Source organism: Pseudophryne corroboree, chromosome 5 (genome assembly GCF_028390025.1).
Source record: "Pseudophryne corroboree isolate aPseCor3 chromosome 5, aPseCor3.hap2, whole genome shotgun sequence".
NCBI lineage: Eukaryota > Metazoa > Chordata > Amphibia > Anura > Myobatrachidae > Pseudophryne > Pseudophryne corroboree.
This window is the reverse complement of record NC_086448.1, coordinates 719,260,806-719,282,660: the sequence shown is the minus strand read 5'-3', so window position 1 is coordinate 719,282,660 and position 21,855 is coordinate 719,260,806. Positions and strand designations below refer to the sequence as shown.

The 21,855-nt window shown below is 45.2% G+C and overlaps 1 protein-coding gene across 1 annotated transcript in view; it reads right to left on the bottom strand.

Moving 5' to 3' along the window:
* JPH1 (junctophilin 1) overlaps positions 1–21,855 on the bottom strand; it is a 235,514-nt gene that overhangs the window by 165,278 nt on the left and 48,381 nt on the right. The window contains exon 2 of the mRNA XM_063923975.1: positions 14,362–15,115. Coding sequence (XP_063780045.1) covers positions 14,362–15,115 — 754 coding nt within the window. The remainder of the gene's footprint in view (positions 1–14,361; positions 15,116–21,855) is intronic.

Genomic DNA, 21,855 nt, shown 5'->3' with positions numbered 1-21,855 from the left:
AGAGGGTTAGGAATCAGGATGAGATTTGGCTGGGTTTGGTGAAGAAGTGGACCCCCAGAAGGCACAAGTTAATACTTAACATTGGAACATTTTACTGGGCTATGCAGGAGAAAATTAAAAATAGGGGGGGAAGAATCGATAACTTCTACCACAGTACTTAGCAGAGTTAGGAATGAGTGCTTATGAAATACAGTAACATTTTGTCATAATATTTCAGAAACTGCTTGGCTGGTCTCTTGCACTCTTTTGCTCTAATACATCACCTGCTTTAGGATTTATATTGAAAAACATTATGTCTCCATAATCCCAAAAACGTCAGTCTTCTTCCAGTGATTTGGACCAATAATACCACTGATTAGAACGAATAATTCCTGTGATTTTGTCATTTTCTTCCAGTGATTTGGACCAATAATACCATTGATTAGAACAAATAATTCCAGTGATTTTGTCATTTTCTTCCAGTGATTTGGACCAATAATACCACTGATTAGAACGAATAATTCCTGTGATTTTGTCATTTTCTTCCAGTGATTTGGACCAATAATACCATTGATTAGAACAAATAATTCCAGTGATTTTGTCATTTTCTTCCAGTGATTTGGACCAATAATACCATTGATTAGAACGAATAATTCCAGTGATTTTGTCATTTTCTTCTAGTGATTTGGACCAATAATACCATTGATTAGAACGAATAATTCCTGTGATTTTGTCATTTTCTTCCAGTGATTTGGACCAATAATACCATTGATTAGAACGAATAATTCCTGTGATTTTGTCATTTTCTTCCAGTGATTTGGACCAATAATACCATTGATTAGAACAAATAATTCCTGTGATTTTGTCATTTTCTTCCAGTGATTTGGACCAATAATACCATTGATTAGAACAAATAATTCCTGTGATTTTGTCATTTTCTTCCAGTGATTTGGACCAATAATACCATTGATTAGACAGAACGAATAATTCCAGTGATATTGAGGTGTTTGTGTCGCTTAGCTTAGCTGTCCAGCGACCACAGTGCACCTCTTTTTCTCTTTTCTTTGCATCATGTGCTGTTTGGGGCCAATTTTTTTAAGTGCCATCCTGTCTGACACTGCAGTGCTACTCCTAGATGGGCCAGGTGTTTGTGCCGCCCTCTTGGGTCGCTTTGCTTAGTCATCCAGCAACCTTGGTGCAAATTTTAGGACTAAAAATAGTATTGTGAGGTGTGAGGTGTTCAGAATAGACTGGAAATGAGTGGAAATTGTGGTTATTGAGGTTAATAATACTATAGGATCAAAATTACCCCCAAATTCTATGATTTAAGCTGTTTTTGAGGGGGTTTTGAAAAAAAACACCTGAATCCAAAACACACCCGAATCCCACATAAAATTTTCAGGGAGGTTTTGCCAAAAGGTGTCCGAATCCAAAACACGGCCGCGGAACCGAATCCAAAACCAAAACACAAAACCCGAAAAATGTCCGGTGCACATCACTAATAGTAACACTACAAAACCTACATTATGAGTGGGGCGGGGACTGCATGTTTTATGCAAAGGTACACACATAAAGATGGAAACATGTCAATCTATAGGACAAAGAAATGTGGCTACAAATCAATTTAGATTGTGCTGTTTCGAATTAAATACAAACGGTTTGTCAACATCAGGGAATACATATGTAATCCTGGCAGGCGGGATACCGGCTAACAGTATCCCGACAGTGGCATCCCGGCCGCCAGAATGCCGGCAGTGGGGCGAGTGCTACAAGTTCCTTTGCGGGCTCGCTGTGCTCGCCACAGGATCTATTCCCACTCTGTGGACACCCACGAGCGGGAATTGCCCCTTTGAGCCGGTATTCCGGTTGTCGTTTTTTTGTCGGCTGGCGGAATTCCACTGTCGGGATCCTAACTGCCGAGATCCCAACTGCCGGCAAATTAATTGCCTCTCTCTGTCTCGGCTAGGCCATTCCAGCCTGGTCTGCAGTAGACTGAGCTGCACTCTTCTGTCCCCATCTGTGATCCACAAGCTAGACCTCTGCTGTGTGCTTCTCATAGAGTCACTGGATGGTGATGACTTATCAGTTGCTGGCATGCCTCTAGTCAATGCAGGAGGGAATAAATGCACAAGGATTAGTTTGAGTTTCATTGTGTGCTCCATACTGCTATAACTATACAGAATGCAATAGTGGAGGTACTAGGGAGGGCAGAAATGCTGCGGGCAGGAGGTGCAAGCCCTAATCTCTACTACCACTGACATTCCATCACTTGACAATGGATTCTTACCTCGCCTTGTGACAGGAAGCTTCCTCATTCTAGAAACTTAGCATTCTTCTTTGATAGGTCATATATGCAAAATAATTGGCGGCACTCACAAGTCTTCAAAATCAAGATACCAGAAGAATGTTTAGTCGTTCAATGTTTCGCACCGGTCTTACTATGAGCATTATAAAGCATTATATATATTTGCTGCACCACAAATCCTGCCTCATCCTTTGAGTTTATAGTTGCAGTCCTTCCAACTGCTAATACATCTTATATAATAAAAGGCTAATGCTGCTCCTCACCTCAATGGGGGGGGAATTAAAGTGACGGCGGTCACTAGATGGCGCGCAATGGAGCAACTCTGTTCGAGGCGCATAGCCGCCGGCGCTGACATTAGTGTTAGATTTTTCTGTCATTTTGACAGGCTGATATGGCTAAGGCCACACATAGCGGACAAGTGGACCCGCTTGGTCGGGAGGGGGGTTCTGTGTTCACACGGATCCTGTTCTGCGGGATGCCACAGAACAGGATTCGGCCAGTGACATACAGGATTTCAATGTAACACAGCCGCACTGTGTGAACACATACATTGAAATGAATGTATTCACATTGAAATCCCGTTGTCCTGCCGTCCAGCCCAACCGTAGAATGCTGCAGTCGGACCCGGCGGCGGGACTGCCGCACATGTGTGGGCACCTACATAGCCCATGCAGGCACATGTGCACTCTCCTTCCGGCCAAGCGGGCTTGGCCACTATGTGTGGCTGTAGCCTAATCAGTTATATTATAATCAGTTAATAGATTACACATGTTTTGGGAACTGCTAAAAAGCCATAGCCCGTTTATATGTTCAAAAGCATCAGTATACGATAAGTAACAGCACAAGGTGGCATTGCAGACCAATGTCATTTTAAATGAATGCCTTATCCTTTCTACAAAGCTTCAAATGTAGAAATATTTTTCATATATGTTTTCAATATATTTTAACTTTTTTTTCTGTCTTTTAAATGTCTACATTATCGTAACTGAAGGCCCAAATCCGGTGAATCGACTCACACATGCACACCATAAGGAAATTTTTAAGCTTACATAACTTCCCATGAAGAGGCAGATTCTGCACAATAATATTTTTTAACTAAATGCCTTATTGCTTTTAATAGACATAAGTACCGTTCTCCCTGGCCATTTTATTGCTATAAAAACAGAAATAAGACTTTTTTTTTTTTTTAGATAGTTTATGTTTTAGCAAAGTAAAAAAAATAAAAATAAATTAATAATAATAATAAAGAAACTAAAACATTTACAGTATATATATATATATATATAACAATTTGCTCAGATTAGGGAAAATTTTACTTTTTTCCCACTTAAGTCAAATTTTTTTGTATTTTAACATATTTATTATTAATAGAATTTCATGCATGGTTTACGAGGTGTGGCCACTTTACATGCTGGCATAAATGTAAAAAAAAAAACCCACACAACTGGAAAACGTCTTTTGTGTGCTTTGTTTTTTTTTTTATGTGCAGTGTTTTTAGACTTTTTCACCCCATTTTACACTTTAAACACGAGTTTTAGTGGTTATTTGTCATTGAGCCACTTATTTCAGGTGCTGGCCTGTGTTCCATCATGTTCTTGCCCTCTTTCTGCTGCTATTCACAGTTATGCATACCTCCCAACATGATCCTCTCCAGGAGGGACAAAATGCTCTGCTCCTGGACTTGATAATACCCCTTTCCAGAGGCGTAACTAGGGTTTTTGGAGCCCAGGGCAAGATCAATAATGGCGGCGGTGGCGGCGCCCCCCCCCAAAAAAAAATACAAAAGGAAAGTATGTGCACACGCCATCGGTGTCACTGTATATAAAGATGTCAGGGTGTGTATGTATAGATGTAGGTGCAGTGGTCGAAGTGGAATTTTTGAACGGGGAATAAAAAAGTGTAGATAGGATGCGCGCCGAAGATGTGCGCGCTCCGAATAAGAGGGCGTGGTCACTCAAAAGGGGCGGGTCCTTCAGTATAGTAGGACCCCTTATACTATCTAGTACTGGTGCCCCTTTCACATTAAAGCACATGGTATGAGCCGAAATTCACATTACCCCACACGGTATGAGCCAAAATTCACATTATAGAACACGGTATGAGCCGAAATTCACATTACCCCACATGGTATGAGCCGAAATTCACATTATAGCACATTGTATGAGCCAAAATTCACATTATAGAGTGAGGGGATCCTACCCCCTTAATTAACAAGGCCTGTGGGGCACTGTGGTTAGGGGAGCCTACCCCCTTAATTGACTAATTGCAGAGTTTAGCAGCGGAAGGGTTGCAGCGGTTTCTCACCCCAAGCTGCGACGCTTCTGCCACCTCCGACACATCTTCAGCGCTACCCGGGATGCAGATGCACCCTTTTCAGTGTAGTCTGCTGCGCTCCGGAGGGGGATCTTCTCTCCTGCTGCAGGATCCCGATGTGTGCCGTCCTCCCCGCTGTTACTGCCACGGTAAGTATTAGTATCGTTTACTGCAGAGACCATTTACTAAGGTCCTTCTCACCGTACCGTTGTGTGACTGAGCCTGGCAGAGGGACAGCCAGCAGCAGCATGCCGGATATCAGCAGCCGAGGGTACATACTTGAGGCAGCTGGATATTCAACAGTGCTGAGAGCCTCTGGAGCCCACACCCCCGGAGCTGCAGTACACCGGCAGAGGACACCCATCCCCCGAACCCTGCGTAGCCCAAAGCCGGAGATCAGCAGCATGTTGAACGCGGAAGCAGAAGCCACTTGTTGCCGGTCAACATGCTGCCGATCTCCGGCTTTGGGCTCCGCACGTGCCTTACAGCCCACACCCTCGGCTGCTGATATCCGGCATGCTGCCCTGCTGCTGGCTTTCCACCCACCCGGCTCGGCCACCCAGCTGGATGGTGAGTGAGAAGGGCATCTCAGTGCCCGCGGTTTAATACATATCCCTCTTCAGTAAATGGCCTCTGTGGTAAATGGTACTAATGCTTACCGTGGCGGTAAGCATTAGTATATCCTGCCCTATAGGTGTAAAGCCAATATTCAATACACACACACAGACTGCCCCACCCCCTTACTTACTTACTTACACACACACACACACACACACACACACACACACACACACACAGAGTCAGACTGTAGATTATAGACACACAGACTGGCCACCCCCAAACCCCACACAAACCCTCATACTTTCCCCTCCCCCACACACACTGGACTGCAAAAATTGACACACACTCACACTGTCCCCAACACACACACGCCCTCACACTGTCCCGCACCCCCCCCCCCCCCGACAGTAGACTACTGCGGCCTGCTCACCTGCACCGCCGAGCCGCGCATGCGCACCTCCTAGGCCGTGCACGCGATATGGAGAGACACTACAGGGGGGGGGGGGAGTAGGTGGAGGCACCTAGCTGCCGTTGCCTGTACAGTGTGACAGGCACAGCAGCCAGGGCTGGGGAGACAGGGAGAGCGCAGGTGGAAACCCTGTCGCATGGGGCGAGTGGGGCGTGCAGGTGCCGGTGGCGCCCCCTCTGCTGGGTCTGCCACGGTGCCCAGGGCACGTGCCCTGCTCGCCCCGTGCTAGTTACGCCTTTGCCCCTTTCACTCGGCAATACCAGGTTATTTGTGCGCTGTGAAAGGGGTATTATCAAGCATATTGCCGGGTCGACACGGGTCAGTGTGTGGTGTGAAAGCGTCATGTTTGAATTCCCGGGTCACCTGACCCGGTAATTCAAACGGGAATAAAGCAGTGTTATTCCCGGGTTGAATACCGGGTCAGTGGCAGCGTAAACGGATTCCCGGGTCAAGGCAATCCGGACCCGTTTACTAGATAGAGAAAGGCGGCGTGGAGGTGAGCTCATCTTCCAGCGCCGCCTCCGCCCCCGCTGCCAGCTCTGCCCCCCCCCCCCCCCCCCATCGCTATGGCAACAGACCCAGCAATTTGCCAGGTGGGAAAGCCAGCAGATAGTCTCCAATGCCGGATCTCACTCGGAAAGGACCCGTTTCCAATTCCCGGGTGAGATCCGGCATTGGAGATGTGAAAGGGGTATAAGAAAGGTGTTTATGCACAGGTGCCAGCAATCATAAATTAAGAGAGAAGTCCAGCAGCAGAGCGTTCTGTCCCTCCTGGAGAGCGTCATGTTGGGAGGTATGGTTATGAAGTGACTAATTTCAGTTTGCGTTAAGCGTTTTTGATGTCACAGCATTACCCCAAACATACTGCTAGTCATCAAGTATCCCAGGGAGACCCCAAATAACTTGATTTTTATATTTCAGATTCAAGGGTCTAATTGTGTAAGAAAACATGCTTGGTAAAAACACAGTTTGCACAATCAACTCTTTACTAAATATCTACCGTTCTTAAGTTCTTAGACGTCTTAGATTGTTTAACAACTTCTATATTATGTTTGGTTGTCTTAATAAGCAGCACAATGTAATCTTTTGACAGACTACTTACCAGGCAAATATACTGTAAAATGAATGATTGGGAATGGCTTGAGCTAGGCAACCCAGCAGAATGGAAATTGTATTTCAGACAGCTTGCAAAGTCAAATTGCTTACATTAGATATTGCTAAAGTACAGTGTCATTGATCCCTTAACAGACTGGTGTAGAACTTACAGATAATCAACTGAAACTGCAGCTGTTACATATACACAGCCTAACTCAGCACTCCCAGTTCCCATCAGTGTATTGCACTAAACATTAGCAATCTGCAGGCCAATGCTTTCCCTGCACTTGGGAAACAGAATCAATTTACAAAATGTGCAGTAATCACAGTTGCTGACCTCATACTTTGCCTTGGCTGCCAATCAAACGTCACCTGTGAGGCCGTTCACATGGTGGGAAGTAGAACAGTGAGTGTTATTGTGTTTACAGAGTCAGGAATGAATTGTAAAGACAAGGGGAACTGATATACAACTGGAAGTATATCAGGCTTACATTGCTCCAAAACTGCGTGCATGGAATATATGTATATACTCTCATGTCAGCAAGGGGGTATATCATACTTGCCTACCTGACCTTCTGCATGAGGGAGAAAATGCTCTGTTCCTGGACTTTCCTGGTAATGTATGATTGCCATCACCTGTGGTGAGCTAGTTAATTAAGAAAGGTGTTTCACCACAGGGAGGGGCGGATTGGGAACAAAAAGCGGCCCTGGAAAAATTTGTACTAGTGGCCCCACATGGGCAGCACCAGAGGTGTAAGGTCTAGCCATGGGCCATGGTAGCAGCACCCTCCCCCCAAGACTTTCCAGATAGTGGGGATGTCCAGCATCAAGGGGGAAGTTAAAAATAAAATTAAATGTTATCAGCACATTATATGATACACCTTTAGAATTTAGGAAACTATATAATTCTTTAGAAAGATATATTTTCTTGCTTATTATACCAACCGTATCCCAATCACTATTCACTCAATCTTATATGTCAGCCAAGCAGGCAGACAGAGCATACACTAGATCATCTGCAATCACAGGCTAAGTGGCAAAGTAATTTTCATATATGCAAATTATTTTGCATCTTATTCATTATGTCTATAAAAAGGACCACATGTCCTCAAACAAAACAGGCCCCGGGGGTGTGCCGGCCCACCTGGAATCTTCCCTGTAAACCATACTTGCCTACCTGACCCTCTCCATGAGGGAGAAAATGCTCTGTTCCTGGACTTTCCTGGTAATGTATGATTGCCATCACCTGTGGTGAAACACCTTTCTTATCAATTAACTAGCTCACCACAGGTGATAGCAATCATACACTACCAATTGGGGTTCCCCGTCACTTTACGAAAAAAACGACACCATAAACAGTAAAAAAACTTATGTCGACCCTTTTCCATGTCGGCATTGTACATGTCGACCTAATGACCATGTCGACCTAATGCATGTCGACCTTCAGTGGTCGACCCAATGTATGTAGACCTAATGCATGTCGACCTAATGAACCACACCCAATTTAATTGTGGGGAAGACATCTGCCCGGCTGAATTACGGCAGCCCAAACTCGCCTAAAAATTGCTTGCACCCCCATTGGGTAGTGAGCACTGTTATGTGAATTCGGGATTCATCTGGGAGGATGATGGGTGCGAGATGCAGTCCCAGTGTCGGCATTTAAACACCGCAGCAATGGCAATTTGCACCCTTTGTCTGCTACGGAGTTCCCCCCGAAATAATGACACGCAGTTGGAATACAGAATGGCCACCTAAGGGGAAGCATACAGGATCCCGGACGTCGGTATCCCGGCAGTCAGAATACAGACGCCGGAATACCGTCCCAATTCTAAATGCCGACACCAGCATCCAGAATGGGTACACCACCCGGCGCCGGTTTAGGTTGCGGGGGGGGGGGGGGGGGGTTAGGGTTAGGCTGCGTCCTGGGGGGTTAGGCTGCGAGGGGGGATGGTTAGGTTTAGGCAGCGGGGACAGGTGGTTAGGGTTAGGCACCAAGGGGGGAGGAGGGTTAGGGTGTTGGGGAGAGGGGAGAACCCCTCTTACTCACTCCTGTCGGCTTCGTAACAACCGGGATCCCGGCGTCAGTATATCAAGTGCCGGGATCCCATACGTCGGTGACTCATTCTGCCCCCCACCTAAGGGTCTATCTCCATAGTTCCTCATAAAGGAGAATAAACATTCCAAGATCTTACTCACTGCAAAAGGATAATCCTTATATAGGCATGACAGAGACGTTACTGCAGAACCCATTTAACAAATGCATTATACGCTGTTGAAGGAATACAAGCGCACAGGGTTTTACCTTATCACAGAACATTTCTCACTCAGAAGCTTGTGGAATTTTCTTTTTACGAATTTAAACAATTACTGAAATTGCTTTATTGTTTAAATACCCTAGTACAAAAGAGTGAAAAATCACAGTGTGTCTGCATGAAACAGGTCACAGAGCAATAGCAGATCACACACCATGCACAATTACATCTCCTACAGTTTCTTTAATGAAAAATCTGAATTAGTCACTAGGCAAACTTCATGTAAGAATCTGTATGCTGTGTAGTCTACGGGACACCTGCAAGTAAGCTGAGCAATGTCTGCGGTGGAGCAGGACGGAGGAGACAACAAATATTCATCTCTTTTATATGGTATACTGACTCGATTGGCAGCTGCTCTCCTATGACAATACGAGCATAGGCTATCCATTGCTGCTATGCTCTATGGGCCTAATGCAAGGTTGATTGCAAAAGCAAAATCTTCCTCTAATGGGCAAAACCATGTGCACTGCAGGTGGGGCAGATATAACATGTACAGAGGGGTGTAGTATGGTATGCCGGCGGCCGGGCTCCTGGCGACCAGCATACCGGCGCTGGAATCCCGACACAGCCGGCATACCGACAGCGTGGCGAGCGCAAATTATCCCCTTGCGGGATCGCTGCGCTCACCGTGCTGCAGGTACGGTTATTCTCCCTCCAGGGGGGTCATGGACCCCAAAAAGAGGGAGAAAAAGTGTTGGTATGCCGGCGCCGGTATACTGTGTGCTGGGATCCCGACAGCCGGCAAACTGAAGACAACCCGTACAGAGAGAGTTATAGGCCCTACATAATGGTAGATATTTAAGAATGATATGGACGATATTGTTAAAAAAATGAACGATATATGGTTCATATCGTTTAGTGTGGAGGCACTGACGATGAACGATGTGCGTCCCCGCAGTCGTTCATCGTTGGTCTATCGTCGTTTATCATTGCAGGCCAATTTGGACGATATCGATGTATGCAATGTCAAATTGTTCATAAAAATCGTTCAGTGTGTATGCAAAAAATCGTTACTGAAAAATCGTTCATTGTTCGTCGTTCAAATTGCCCAAATCGCACAGTGTGTAGGGCCCTTGAGATGTGGGTGGGGTGTGTTCAAACTGAAATCTAAAGTGCAGTGTACAAATATAGCAGACATTATTTATTCTGCACAGAAACAATATAACCCACCCAAATCTAACTCTCTCTGCGCATTGTCTATCTGCCCCCCCCTGCAGTGCACATGGTTTTGCACATTAGAGAAAGATTTTGCTTTTGTAATGAACCTTGAATTAGGCCCAATATCTATAGAGTGTACAGTACATAGCAGAAAAGAAAATACCAAACAAAGTTGTCTAGTTATTACTTGATTACATCAATATGTGTTAAAGCAACCAACAGATTTGTAATCCCCCTTGTGGCATGAGTGTGTGATACCCAGGAAGGGGCACAGTTAGGGAGAAGAGGGGCCCGCGTTCCCATTCGACAGATCAGAGAGAAGAGGAGGGATGGAGAGATAAGAGCATATGAGGTTCCCAAGTACGAGACAAGGAGAGAGATCCGGATGCTGAGGGGTAGATTTACTAAAGATTCTAAAACAGAAAAGTAGTGGTGTTTGCCCATAACAAGCAATAAGATTCTATCATTTTCTAGAATACAATAGAGAAATGACAGGATCTAATTGGTTGCTATGGGCAACACCACCACAAGTGGAAGCTTTAGTAAATCTAGCCTTGAGCGTGTAGGAGCATGCGACACCTAAAGGCTGTGACTACCCATTCAGCGGCTGATCTATGAGAGTGCCAGAATGGAACAGCATGGATGCACATTTATGTGACGCCGTGTGAGTGGGCAGCGTGTGGGTTCCCTAATATACAGGACAAGTACTATTATTACTGAGTCAATAATCAGCCACCTGAAGTGACATGGGGACACCAACTGCATTCCCAGTTATTGCAGAGATTCTGCAGCTTCCGTACTGTCACCAATCTGTGCATCACCATCTCTCATCTATGTGCTGTCTGTATCACACCTGCCTGTGCAGGAACGTATCTGCCTATTCTAACCCACAGGAGACAGAAGAGACTGAGCTGTAGCCAAGTGGCCGATTTAAGGACCGTACTAGTAGGAGACATGGAAGACACACTACCCCATAACACACAGGTGAGCAGGGGTGACACATTCAATCCAACAACTCAGACAAACATACGTTATATACAATGCAGAAATTGCACTGATCACACTTCACCTGTATGGAGCATTTAAGCATCACGTCAATTTTACAACCATTCCCTGCCAAAAACACTCCTCCACCCCTCCCGTTAATTAGCAAACCCTCTCCCCCAACTAGTAGAATTGCCCGGGAATCCCACTGTTCAGCAGTAGCTGCTTGCAGCCGTCACCTGTAACAGACAATTCCTGAGGCATTGCAGCCGCTAGAACGTAGGCTACAGACTATGGGGGTAATTCCAAGTTGATCGCAGCAGGATTTTTGATAGCAACTGGGCAAAACCATGTGCACTGCAGGGGAGGCAGATATAACATGTGCAGAAAGAGTTAGATTTGGGTGGGTTATATTGTTTCTGTGCAGGGTAAATACTGGCTGCTTTATTTTTACACTGCAAATTAGATTGCAGATTGAACACACCATACCCAAATCTAACTCTTTCTGCACATGTTATATCTGCCTCCCCTGCAGTGCACATGGTTTTGCCCAGTTGCTATAAAAAATCCTGCTGCGATCAACTTGGAATTACCCCCTATGTCACAGTGCAGGAGATGTTAGAAAGGAGCTGACTGGACAAACACTGGTTTCAGAGTGAAAATCCAGAAGACTGCCGTCTATAAAATTCTCCATACTGTAATGCCTGACACATACAGCGGGATCAATTCCTAATGCCTGGATTTACCTCTGAGATGCATTGTATCACATTACAGTGAATATCACTTTATTTGGAGAGAAGTCTGTATGCATCTATTGTTGCTCTGACTTATCACCTAAGATAGCCTGGGGTAAAAACGGAAGTGTTATAAGCTATCCAAGTATAGCAATAGAAAGGGTTTCATTGTGATGTGTCACAGATCAGACAATGGCTACATATGGACTTGAACGGTACATTAACAAATAAACCAAACAAATCTCCTAAATGCACATTTACCATCTCATTAGCAGTCAGTAGCAGCAGAGATGACACACGTTCCTACAGATGAGATACAGATCCACCTGATGCAGACCAGTATAAAACATACAGAGAGGTCGGAACACTTCATGTGCTCACACGACAGTGGCCAGTGAGCACATACAAGTCACAGGCTCAGACAATTATCATACATGCTAAATTTGGCCATGGTAAGAGAGCTATTTTTAGAGCTGGATCTACATTCTTCCTGAATAGTATGCACATCATCACATACATAGTACGGAATTAGTACGCTTCACCGGTGAACGGGATGGCGGCTGTCCATATCCTGACAACGGCATCCCGCCCGCCAGAATGCGGGCAGCGGGGCGAGCACAAAGAGTCCACTTGCAGCGCTCGCCATGCTGCAGGCTAGGTGGGTCGCTGCGCTCGCCACAGGATGTATTCCCACTCTATGGGTGTTGTGCACAGCCACAAGTGGGAATAGCCCTGCTGCACCGGGATTCCGGAATCGTTATCCTGACCGCCGAGATTCCAACAGCCGGCAAATTGGCTGCATCCCCATAGTACACAGTGCGGCTCATTTTCTGCAAAGATATTTACGCTTCCATAAACCAGCCCCTCTATGCATGCATTGGGTTTGGATCATAGAGTTGACAGTCACTAGGTCGACCACTGTTGGTCAACAGTTACTAGGTCGACACCTGAAATAAGTCAACATTGTCATTAGGTCGACCTGGACAAGGTCAACACTGAAATAGGTCGGCATGGGTTTTTAATGTTTTTTTTGGTGTAATTTTCTTCCTAAAGTTACCGGGAACCCCAATTAGTGCCCCGTGTCCCCTCGCAAGGCTCGCTTCACTCGCCATGCTTCGGGCAAGGTGCCTCGCTCTGCTACCGCTGCGCTCGGCACAGATGACCATTCCCAATCATAGTCCACATGGATCGTAAAGTATGTGTGTCGACCAATAGTGGTCGACCTAATACATGTTGACCTAAGTGCTGTCGACCTAAAGACCGAATACCGCATGCATTATAATATTACAGACTAGCTGGATTATTTTTGACAGAATCATTCACAAATTTCCTGTCTTTCAAGGTGTTTCCAGGATGTTATTCCTAAACATCTAGGTGAAGGTGAAAGCATATTTACCTTCAGGCCTTATACAATGTGCCACAGTAGCAGCAGCTGAATACATAAATAACATCCAGCACACAAGGAATCCTTCTGAAGCCTGCATGCCATGATTGTTGGATGGTACTTGAGCACTAAACTATGAATTCACAAATCTGACCTAAACCTGGAACTGCAGTGCGGCTGTATAATACCCCATACAATACCAAATGCCTACAACTACCATGTGTTGCGGAATATATTCAGTTTCTGTAAAGCTGGAGGAATACTATAAAGATAGCAGCAGGGAGACTAGCAACTTTAGCTCCATTAAATGCAAGCATTAATGAACTACTGTACAACCCCAGCATCCATTAATCAACCATTACCTTGTCATTATATAAAGGAGACGAGAACATCATACCTGTTACAATAACTAAAAGCTTTTTAATGGACTCCAGTTCCTGCAGTTTTAGGTGGTCATTCAGAGTTGATCGCTAGCTGCTTTCATTCGCAGCGCACCGACCAGGCAATAAAGCGGCACTTATGCGCATGTGTATGGGGCGCAATGCGCACGCATGACGTACTTTCACAACAGCCGATGCAGTTTCACACAAGGTCTAGCGACGCTTTTCAGTCGCACTGCTGGCCGCAGAGTGATTGACAGGAAGTGGGTGTTTCTGGGAGGTAACTGACCGCTTTCGGGGAGTGTGTGGAAAAACGCAGGCGTGTCAGATACAAACGCAGGCGTGCCAGGGGTAACGCAGGCATGGCTGGCCGAACGCAGGTCGTATTCGTGACATCAAAACAGGAACTAAATAGTCTGTAGTGATCGCAAGCTAGGAGTAGGTCTGGAGATACTCTGAAGCTGCACAAAATTATTTTGTAGCCGCTCTGCGATCCTTTCGTTCGCACTTCTGCTAAGCTAAGATACACTCCCAGAGGGCGGCGGCTTAGCGTTTGCACGGCTGCAAAAAACTGCTAGCGAGCGAACAACTCGGAATGAGGGCCTTAGTTGGGGGTATCACACACTGGAATGTTGATGTCTACACAGGACAAAGTACACAAATATAAACTATCACAAAACGACTTACCTGGAAGCAGCTATCTCAACTTTAGTCCTCGCCACGGCTGCCGCTCTCTGGGCTCCCTCAATGGCACGGTCTACCTTCTCTTTCGTTTTGGTGTTCTTTATCGGTATAAGCTGCTTTCTTATTCCACGGACTAAAACGTTGTTTTTATACTTCCCTTCTTCTTTTGTGCCTTCCGGAAAAATGGTACATCCATATCCATGTCTTCTGTTGTTCTGCCATTCACCCTCATATTTCATTCCGTTTGACCGCTCGCTTACCCCAAACCCTGTGCGCTTATCATTCTTCCACTCCCCCATGTAGGTTTCTGTGGTGGTGGCATCAACGTGATCTTCTACAGGACAATAATCAGAGTCTACGTCCCCAAAGCTAATGGTAGAGTTGGCATCGCTGGAGCTTATTCTACTCATAGCCGCATCGCTTCGGACAGAGCTGCGTTTGCTAGATATGGAGATTTTGGACTCAGATTTCCGCAGTTTAATGCTACCCAAAAGAGAGCCTCTCCTGAACAAGCCTTTCTTCTTGCCAGTCATGAGCTCAGAGTCACTGTGAAAATTCAACACAAAGCCTCCTCGTGTCCCGGCAGGACTGTCTGCTCCTAGGTCATGCAGTACAGTGCCATTGCTTTGCTCACTGCGTAGTGAAGAGAGAGAGGTTCTAAGAGGAGAACGGATTACTGTAGCCATGCCGTAGGGAACACTCTGCCGCACACCATAGCCATGTCTCATTCCTCCCATCCACTGGCCTTGGTATGTACCTGCAAAATAAAAGGAGACATTGTCAAAATAAACACTATGATTACTATGTACAGATAATAGTTCCCATTCCCAAAGGGCTGAACTGGTTTTCTCTTGTCTTACACAACTGAAAAACATTGTAGATTGCTTTGTTATGTTGCAGCTATAGTGCAATAGGTAAGCAAGAACTGTCAGTATGCTATAATAGTATTATTATTATTATTATTATTATTATCATCATCATCCTTTATTTATATGGCGCCACAAGGGATCTGCAGCACCCAGATACGAAGTACGTTCAAAACATGTCAGCAAAACAAGACAAAACAGTGACTACAGTTCAAGACAATATAGGACAAGTACAGTTTATATAAACATCGCTGCATCAGCAGACGACACTGAAATAAGAATTAGGGTGGCATAAAACCGTGGGATCTGGTGTTGTCGAAGGGAGTATGGAGTAAAAGATGGTTTAAGTAAGATAAGGAAAGGCACATAAGGGAAGAGGGCCCTGCTTGTGAGAGCTTATATTCTAAAGGGGAGGGGCAGAATGACTGAGAGACACAGATGGGGTAGACAGTGGGCGTGGAACAGAGGGTTAAGATGAGAGTTGGCTGGGTTTGGTGAAGAAGAGGGTCTTGAGAGCCCGTCTAAAGTTTTGCAGCGAGGTGGATAGTCTGAAGGGGAGAGGTAGAGAATTCCAGAGTAAGGGAGCAGCACGTGAAAAATCTTGGAGGTAAGAGTGGGAGGAAGTAATCAATGGGCAGGAGAGGCTGCGTGCATTGGTGGAGCGAAGAGGACAGGTAGGAGTGTACAGTGAGATAAGGTCAGAGATGTATGGAGAGGAGTGGGGGAGGGCTTTGAAGTGAGTGTGAGAAGCTTGAATTGGATTCTGAAAGGGAAGGGAACCAGTGAAGGGCTTGTAAGAGAGGGGAGGTGGACATAGGTCGTTTTGGCGAGGAAGAGGAGTCGGGATGCAGCATTGAGGATAGACTGAAGTAAAGAAAGAGGCATTTGTCAATGATGCCACATAGGAGGAGAGTACAGTAGTCCAGTCTGGAAATGACCAGTGAGTGGATAAGGGTATAAGTAGCATAATGGGTGAGAAAGGGCCTGATCCTGGAAATATATTTGAGATGAAAACGGCAGGTTTGTGATAGGTGCTAAATGTGTGGTTTAAAGGAGAGAGAGGAGTCAAGATTTACTCCAAGACAGCGCAATTGGGGGCTAGAGGAGATAGTGGTGCCACCAATAGATAAGGAAATAGTGGAAGGTGAGGTTGTGCAGGAGGGTGGGATGATGATCAGCTCAGTATTAGGAATGTTAAGTTTAAGAGATAGCTGGGACATCCAAGAAGAGATAGCGGAGAGACAGTTGGAGATGCGAGTGAGGAGAGCAGGAGAAGAGGTCAGGGGAGGAAAGGTAGATTTGAGTATCATCAGCATGTAGATGATATTGTAAGTCAAAAGAGCTAATGAGCTCACCTACAGAGGTTGCATACGGAGAGAAAAGGAGAGGACCAACAGCAGAACCCTGGGGGACACCTACAGTTAGTGGAAGTGGGGGAGGAGTGGAGTCATGAGAAAGAATGGTCAGAGAGGTAGGAGGGCAACAAGGAGAGGGCAGTATCATGCAGTCCAAGGGAATGAAGGATTTGCAAAAGGAGGGGGTGTGAAGGATTTGCAGAAGTCCACAGTGTCAAAAGTACAGTATATAGTATAATAGTAGTATTAGAATATTACTACAGGTACACCACCAATTATCCGGCACCTGATGGTCCGGCACCTCTATTACTCTAGGGAAGTTAGGCTACGGGTGGGAGTTAGGATGCCGCCAACACCATTATCAATGATGCTACCCATAATCAGCCAAAGCCAATAATCCGGCACAGTGCTGGAACCGAGGGTGCTGGATTATCGGTGATGTACCTGTAGTAGAATAGTGCAGTGTTAACTATTCTATAATATCAACTAATGGATTCCAAGCTACTTTAGCTGTAAATCATACTCTCTCCATTTTTTTTAAACATGTTATACTAAATTTTAGTCATGTACGTTGAAATGTGTGCTAATAATACAATAAAACTGGGATACTGAATGTAAATTATATACATATATACATATACAAATATATGCAGGCACAGAGAAAAATCTGAGGATGGATCTTGAACCCCCAAGTACTCGGCCTCTCTGCTACTAAACTCATGCTTTAGGTACGATTTCTCGGTTCTGAAACTAAGCTCAGACAGGCCACAGGCCAAAGAGACTCCCCTCTTTCGGCGGGCTCACCCTACATACATGGATCTCCTGCGAGCAATGTGATCACAATTCACAGAGCAAGTAGGAACAGTCCACAATCACGCTATTTCACTACTAAAGTGCGTCTGGATTGCCATTTGTAATGTATGATCTATTCATTGTCTTACGTATACCTTCTTATCATTAATGTTTCATAGAAAAAAAGCAAAGAAAATTTGAAAACAGATAAATTATTGCTTATTCTCCAAAGATATCCTAAAATGGCCTGGACAGATCTGTTGAAACCCCTTAGAAAAGGAAATAATCAATTGATTATACAGGTTGAGTCTCCCATATCCAAAATGCTTGGGACCAGAGGTATTTTGGATATCGGATTTTTCCGTATTTTGGAATAATTGCATACCATAATGAGATATCATGGTGATGGGACCTAAATCTAAGCACAGAATGCATTTATGTTTCATATACACCTTATACACACAGCCTGAAGGTAATTTTAGCCAATATTTTTTATAACTTTGTGCATTAAACAAAGTGTGTCTACAGTCACACAATTAATTTATGTTTCATATACACCTTATACACACAGCCTGAAAGTCATTTAATACAATATTTTTAATAACTTTGTGTATTAAACAAAGTTTGTGTACATTGAGCCATCAAAAAGCAAAGGTTTCACTATCTCACTCTCACTCAAAAAAGTCCGTATTTTGGAATATTCCGTATTTCGGAATATTTGGATATGGGATACTCAACCTGTAGTAATATTTCAAACTAATTACTCTCTTGAATTAGCACTTATCTTCAATCTTCTAATCAAGGCCTGGCCAACCTGTGGCTCTACAGCTGTTCTGAAACTACAAGTCAGAGCATGCTTTAACAGCTGATAGGTGGGAGGCTATGCTGGGACTTGTAATTTCACACCAGATGGGAGAGCCACAGGTTGGAAAGCATTATAAATCTAATCAGTCATTTAGCCAATTTAAATGGAGAAAAGTAGTCACTCTTCTGTTTGGTATCATTGTGTGCACCACACTAAACATGAACCAGAAAGAGAGACAGATACAAGCTGAAATCCAAAGTCAATGTATTTCAGTGTCTGATTGCACCATCCAATGCATTTTGAGTGGCAGAGGGTTCCATGGAAGAAGATCCAGAAAAACTCAACTTCTGAAAAAAAAAACAACATAGAAAATCCATACTGGAATTTTGTAAAATTTATATTGACAGAATGCTTCTAGGAGAATGTACTTTGTACCGATGAGTCAAAACTAGAGCTTTTGGCAAAACATATTTCCTCATGTTCAAAGATAAAAAATTAAGCTGTAAAAGAAAGGAACACCCACATTGTAGGAGGCTTAGTTATGTTTTGGGACTGCTTTACTGCACCTGCACTGGGTATCTTAAATCTGTGCCAGCCACAATGAATTATCAAGACTATCAAGGAATTTTGGAGTAAAACATACTGCCCAGTGTCTGAAAGCTCTGCCACAGTTGCAGGTCATGCGACCTCTAACAGAATAGTGACACAAAACACACTGCTAAAAGCAACCAAGAATGGATTATGAACAAAACATTAAGGGTTATTCAGGGTTGTAAGCAAATAAAAAAAGGAAGCAATTTGGCATATTGCACTGCAGGTGGGGCAGATGTCACATGTGCAGAGAGATTTAGATTTGGGTGAGTTACATTGTTTCTGTGGTAAATACTTTCTGCTTTAATTTTACACTGCGATTTAGATTTCAGTTTGAACACACCCCATCCAAATCTAACTCTCTCTGCACATGTTACATCTGCCCCACCTGGAGTGCAACACGGTTTTGCACAATTGCTAACAAACATGAATAAGGCCCTTTGAACTGATCTGTAGTGATCTTCTACGAACCCTGATCTGAATACTAACAAATATGTTTGGAAAGAGCTGAAACCTGAGACAGCTGGAGCAGTTTGCACAAGAAGAGTGGGACAAACTATCTGCTGACAGGTACAGCAGTCTCATCCAAAGTTACAGAAATCAGTTGACTGCAGTGATTGCCTCTAAGGATTGTGTAGTAGTAATAATAATAATAATAATAATAATAATAATAATAATAATAGGTTATGAGTCCCATCATTTCTGTACATGTCATTTTTATTTGTTAAATTATTTAAACTATTCTGTTGAATCAAAAATCTAATGCAAAGTCCCATTTCTATTAAAAGTGGAATAAACAATGCTGGATGCTAATGACTTGTGTGTCACTTTCAAGCTATTTCAGTGAATAACATAAGTTCTTCTTTATTTATGGAAGGGTTCCAACAAATTTGTCCACGTCTGTTTATTGTTTCCATTCCGTACCTCAGGTTGACAATATTGGTGTAAAAAGGAATGAAGGAGTGTCAGAGAGAGGGACCCCGGACCAGCAGTGATAGCTGGCCAGTGTGACAGAGTTAGTCGGTTTAGAAGCAAGACAGTTCCCAGAGCCAGTTCTTGGCATTGTGCACAGGGAGCAAAAATGGTTATGGCCGCAGTTCAATCCCATTTGGTTGAGAGAAAGAACAGACTTGCGTTAGTGTTACAGAAAGACAACCATGATGCACTCCAGGGAGGGTGAATTTAAAATGCGAGTTGGGATGGGAAGCATCTGAGCTCAATGCTACATCACAGAGTTAAAGTACAGCTACACAGTATATGGGCTAGATGCATCATCGCTTGGAAAGTGATAAAATGGAGAGTGAAAAAGTGCCAGCCAATCAGCTCCTAACTGCCATCTCACAGGCTGTGTTTGAAAATTGTCTGTTAAAAGCTGATTGGCTGGTACATTTTCACTCTCCATTTTATCACTTTCCAAGCGATGATGCATCTGGCCCTTTGTGTGTTACGTGCATTAATGGCTTCAGTATGATTTGCCAATGGACGGGATGCTGGCTGTCAGTATACCGATAGTGGCATCCCTTCTTTCATAATCCCGGCAGCCCCCCATACAGCCCCCTAACCCTCACCTTTTCCCTACCCTAACCCCCTGGGTGTGGTATGGAAGGTAGATAGTAACTAGGTCGACCACTATTGGTCGACAGTAACTAGGTCGACAGGGTCTTTAGGTCGACAGGTCAAATGGTCGACATAAGTTTTTTATGTTTTTTTGGTGTCGTTTTCTTCGTAGAGTGACCGGGAACCCCAATTAGTGCACCGTGTCCCCTCGCATGGCTCGCCATGCTTCGGGCACGGTGCCTCGATCCACTACCGCTACGCTCGGCACAGATTACCGTTCCAAACGTAGTCCACGTGGATCATTAAGTATGAAAAGGCAAAAAAAAACCTCATGTCGACCTTTTGACCTAGAACATGTCGACATAGAGACCCTGTCGACCGACAGTGGTTGACCTAGACACTGTCGACCTAGTTACTGTAGACCTAGAGACCGGATCCCAACCCTCCCTTCTGAGTGCCTAACCCTTCCCAGTGGTGCCTAATCCTAACCCGCCCTTCCCCGCTGCCTAAACCTAACCCTCCCCACTTAATGCCTAACCCTAATCTCCCCTTCTAAGTGCCCTACCCTAACCCTCCCTCTCCGGTACCTAACCCTAACCTTCCCGTCCCTGCTCCGTAACCCTAACCCCCCTTCTCCTGGCTAAGCCTAACCTTCCCCCCGCCCACGGCAGGACACCAGCAGGTCCTGCTGCGAGGACGATCGGGTTGCTTGCTGTCGGTAACGTGACGCCGGCATCCCGAGCGGCGTCGGTATGTGGACGCCGGCATTGCGTCCTTCTTCGGGATCCCACCGTCGGTATACTGACTGCCGAGATCCCATCCGTCGGGAAGCTAACTGCATTCCGTATTAATAGCCTGTAGTTTGCCTGCATGGAAACCCTAGCTTCTGGTATCAGTTGTATCACCACATCCTTTGTCCACGTGCAGATCTGCAGTTTATACTACCTCCTGATTCCCTGGGGACAGCCGTGCAGTGTGCCCCCGGACTCCTATTGCATACCTCCACACTTTGGGGCCTGCCAAAGAGTGACATCGGCGTGGCGCAGCCGCGCCCCGCCGGAAAAAGGGGACAGGGCACCGGGAAAGGGGTGTAGCTTTACGGGAGTGCCGCGATCGCGAGCCACGCCCCCGTGTTTTCGTCACTAAGGGGGCATGGCTAGCACTCTATGAGCTGCTGGCATGCACCTCTCTCTCTGTCTCTAGCGAATAGACACTGAATAGACGCTGTGCGGGACAGTCACACGAATAGACACTGAATAGACGCTGTGCGAATAGACACTGAATAGACGCTGTGCGGGACAGACACACAAAAAAACGGGACTGTCCAGCGAAAATCGGGACAGTTGGGAGGTATGCTATTGGCCGAGGGGGTGGGCTTAGCTGTAAAATGGCTTATGCTGATTCCCAGGCGCTGCAAGGCACCCGGGAATCAGCGCTGGGGCTAGCAATCCCCGCGGCGATCACCAGGCAATAACCTTGCCTGCCCCGTCACTCGCCCCTCCCTGCACCCATGCCAAATTTAACCCCCCCA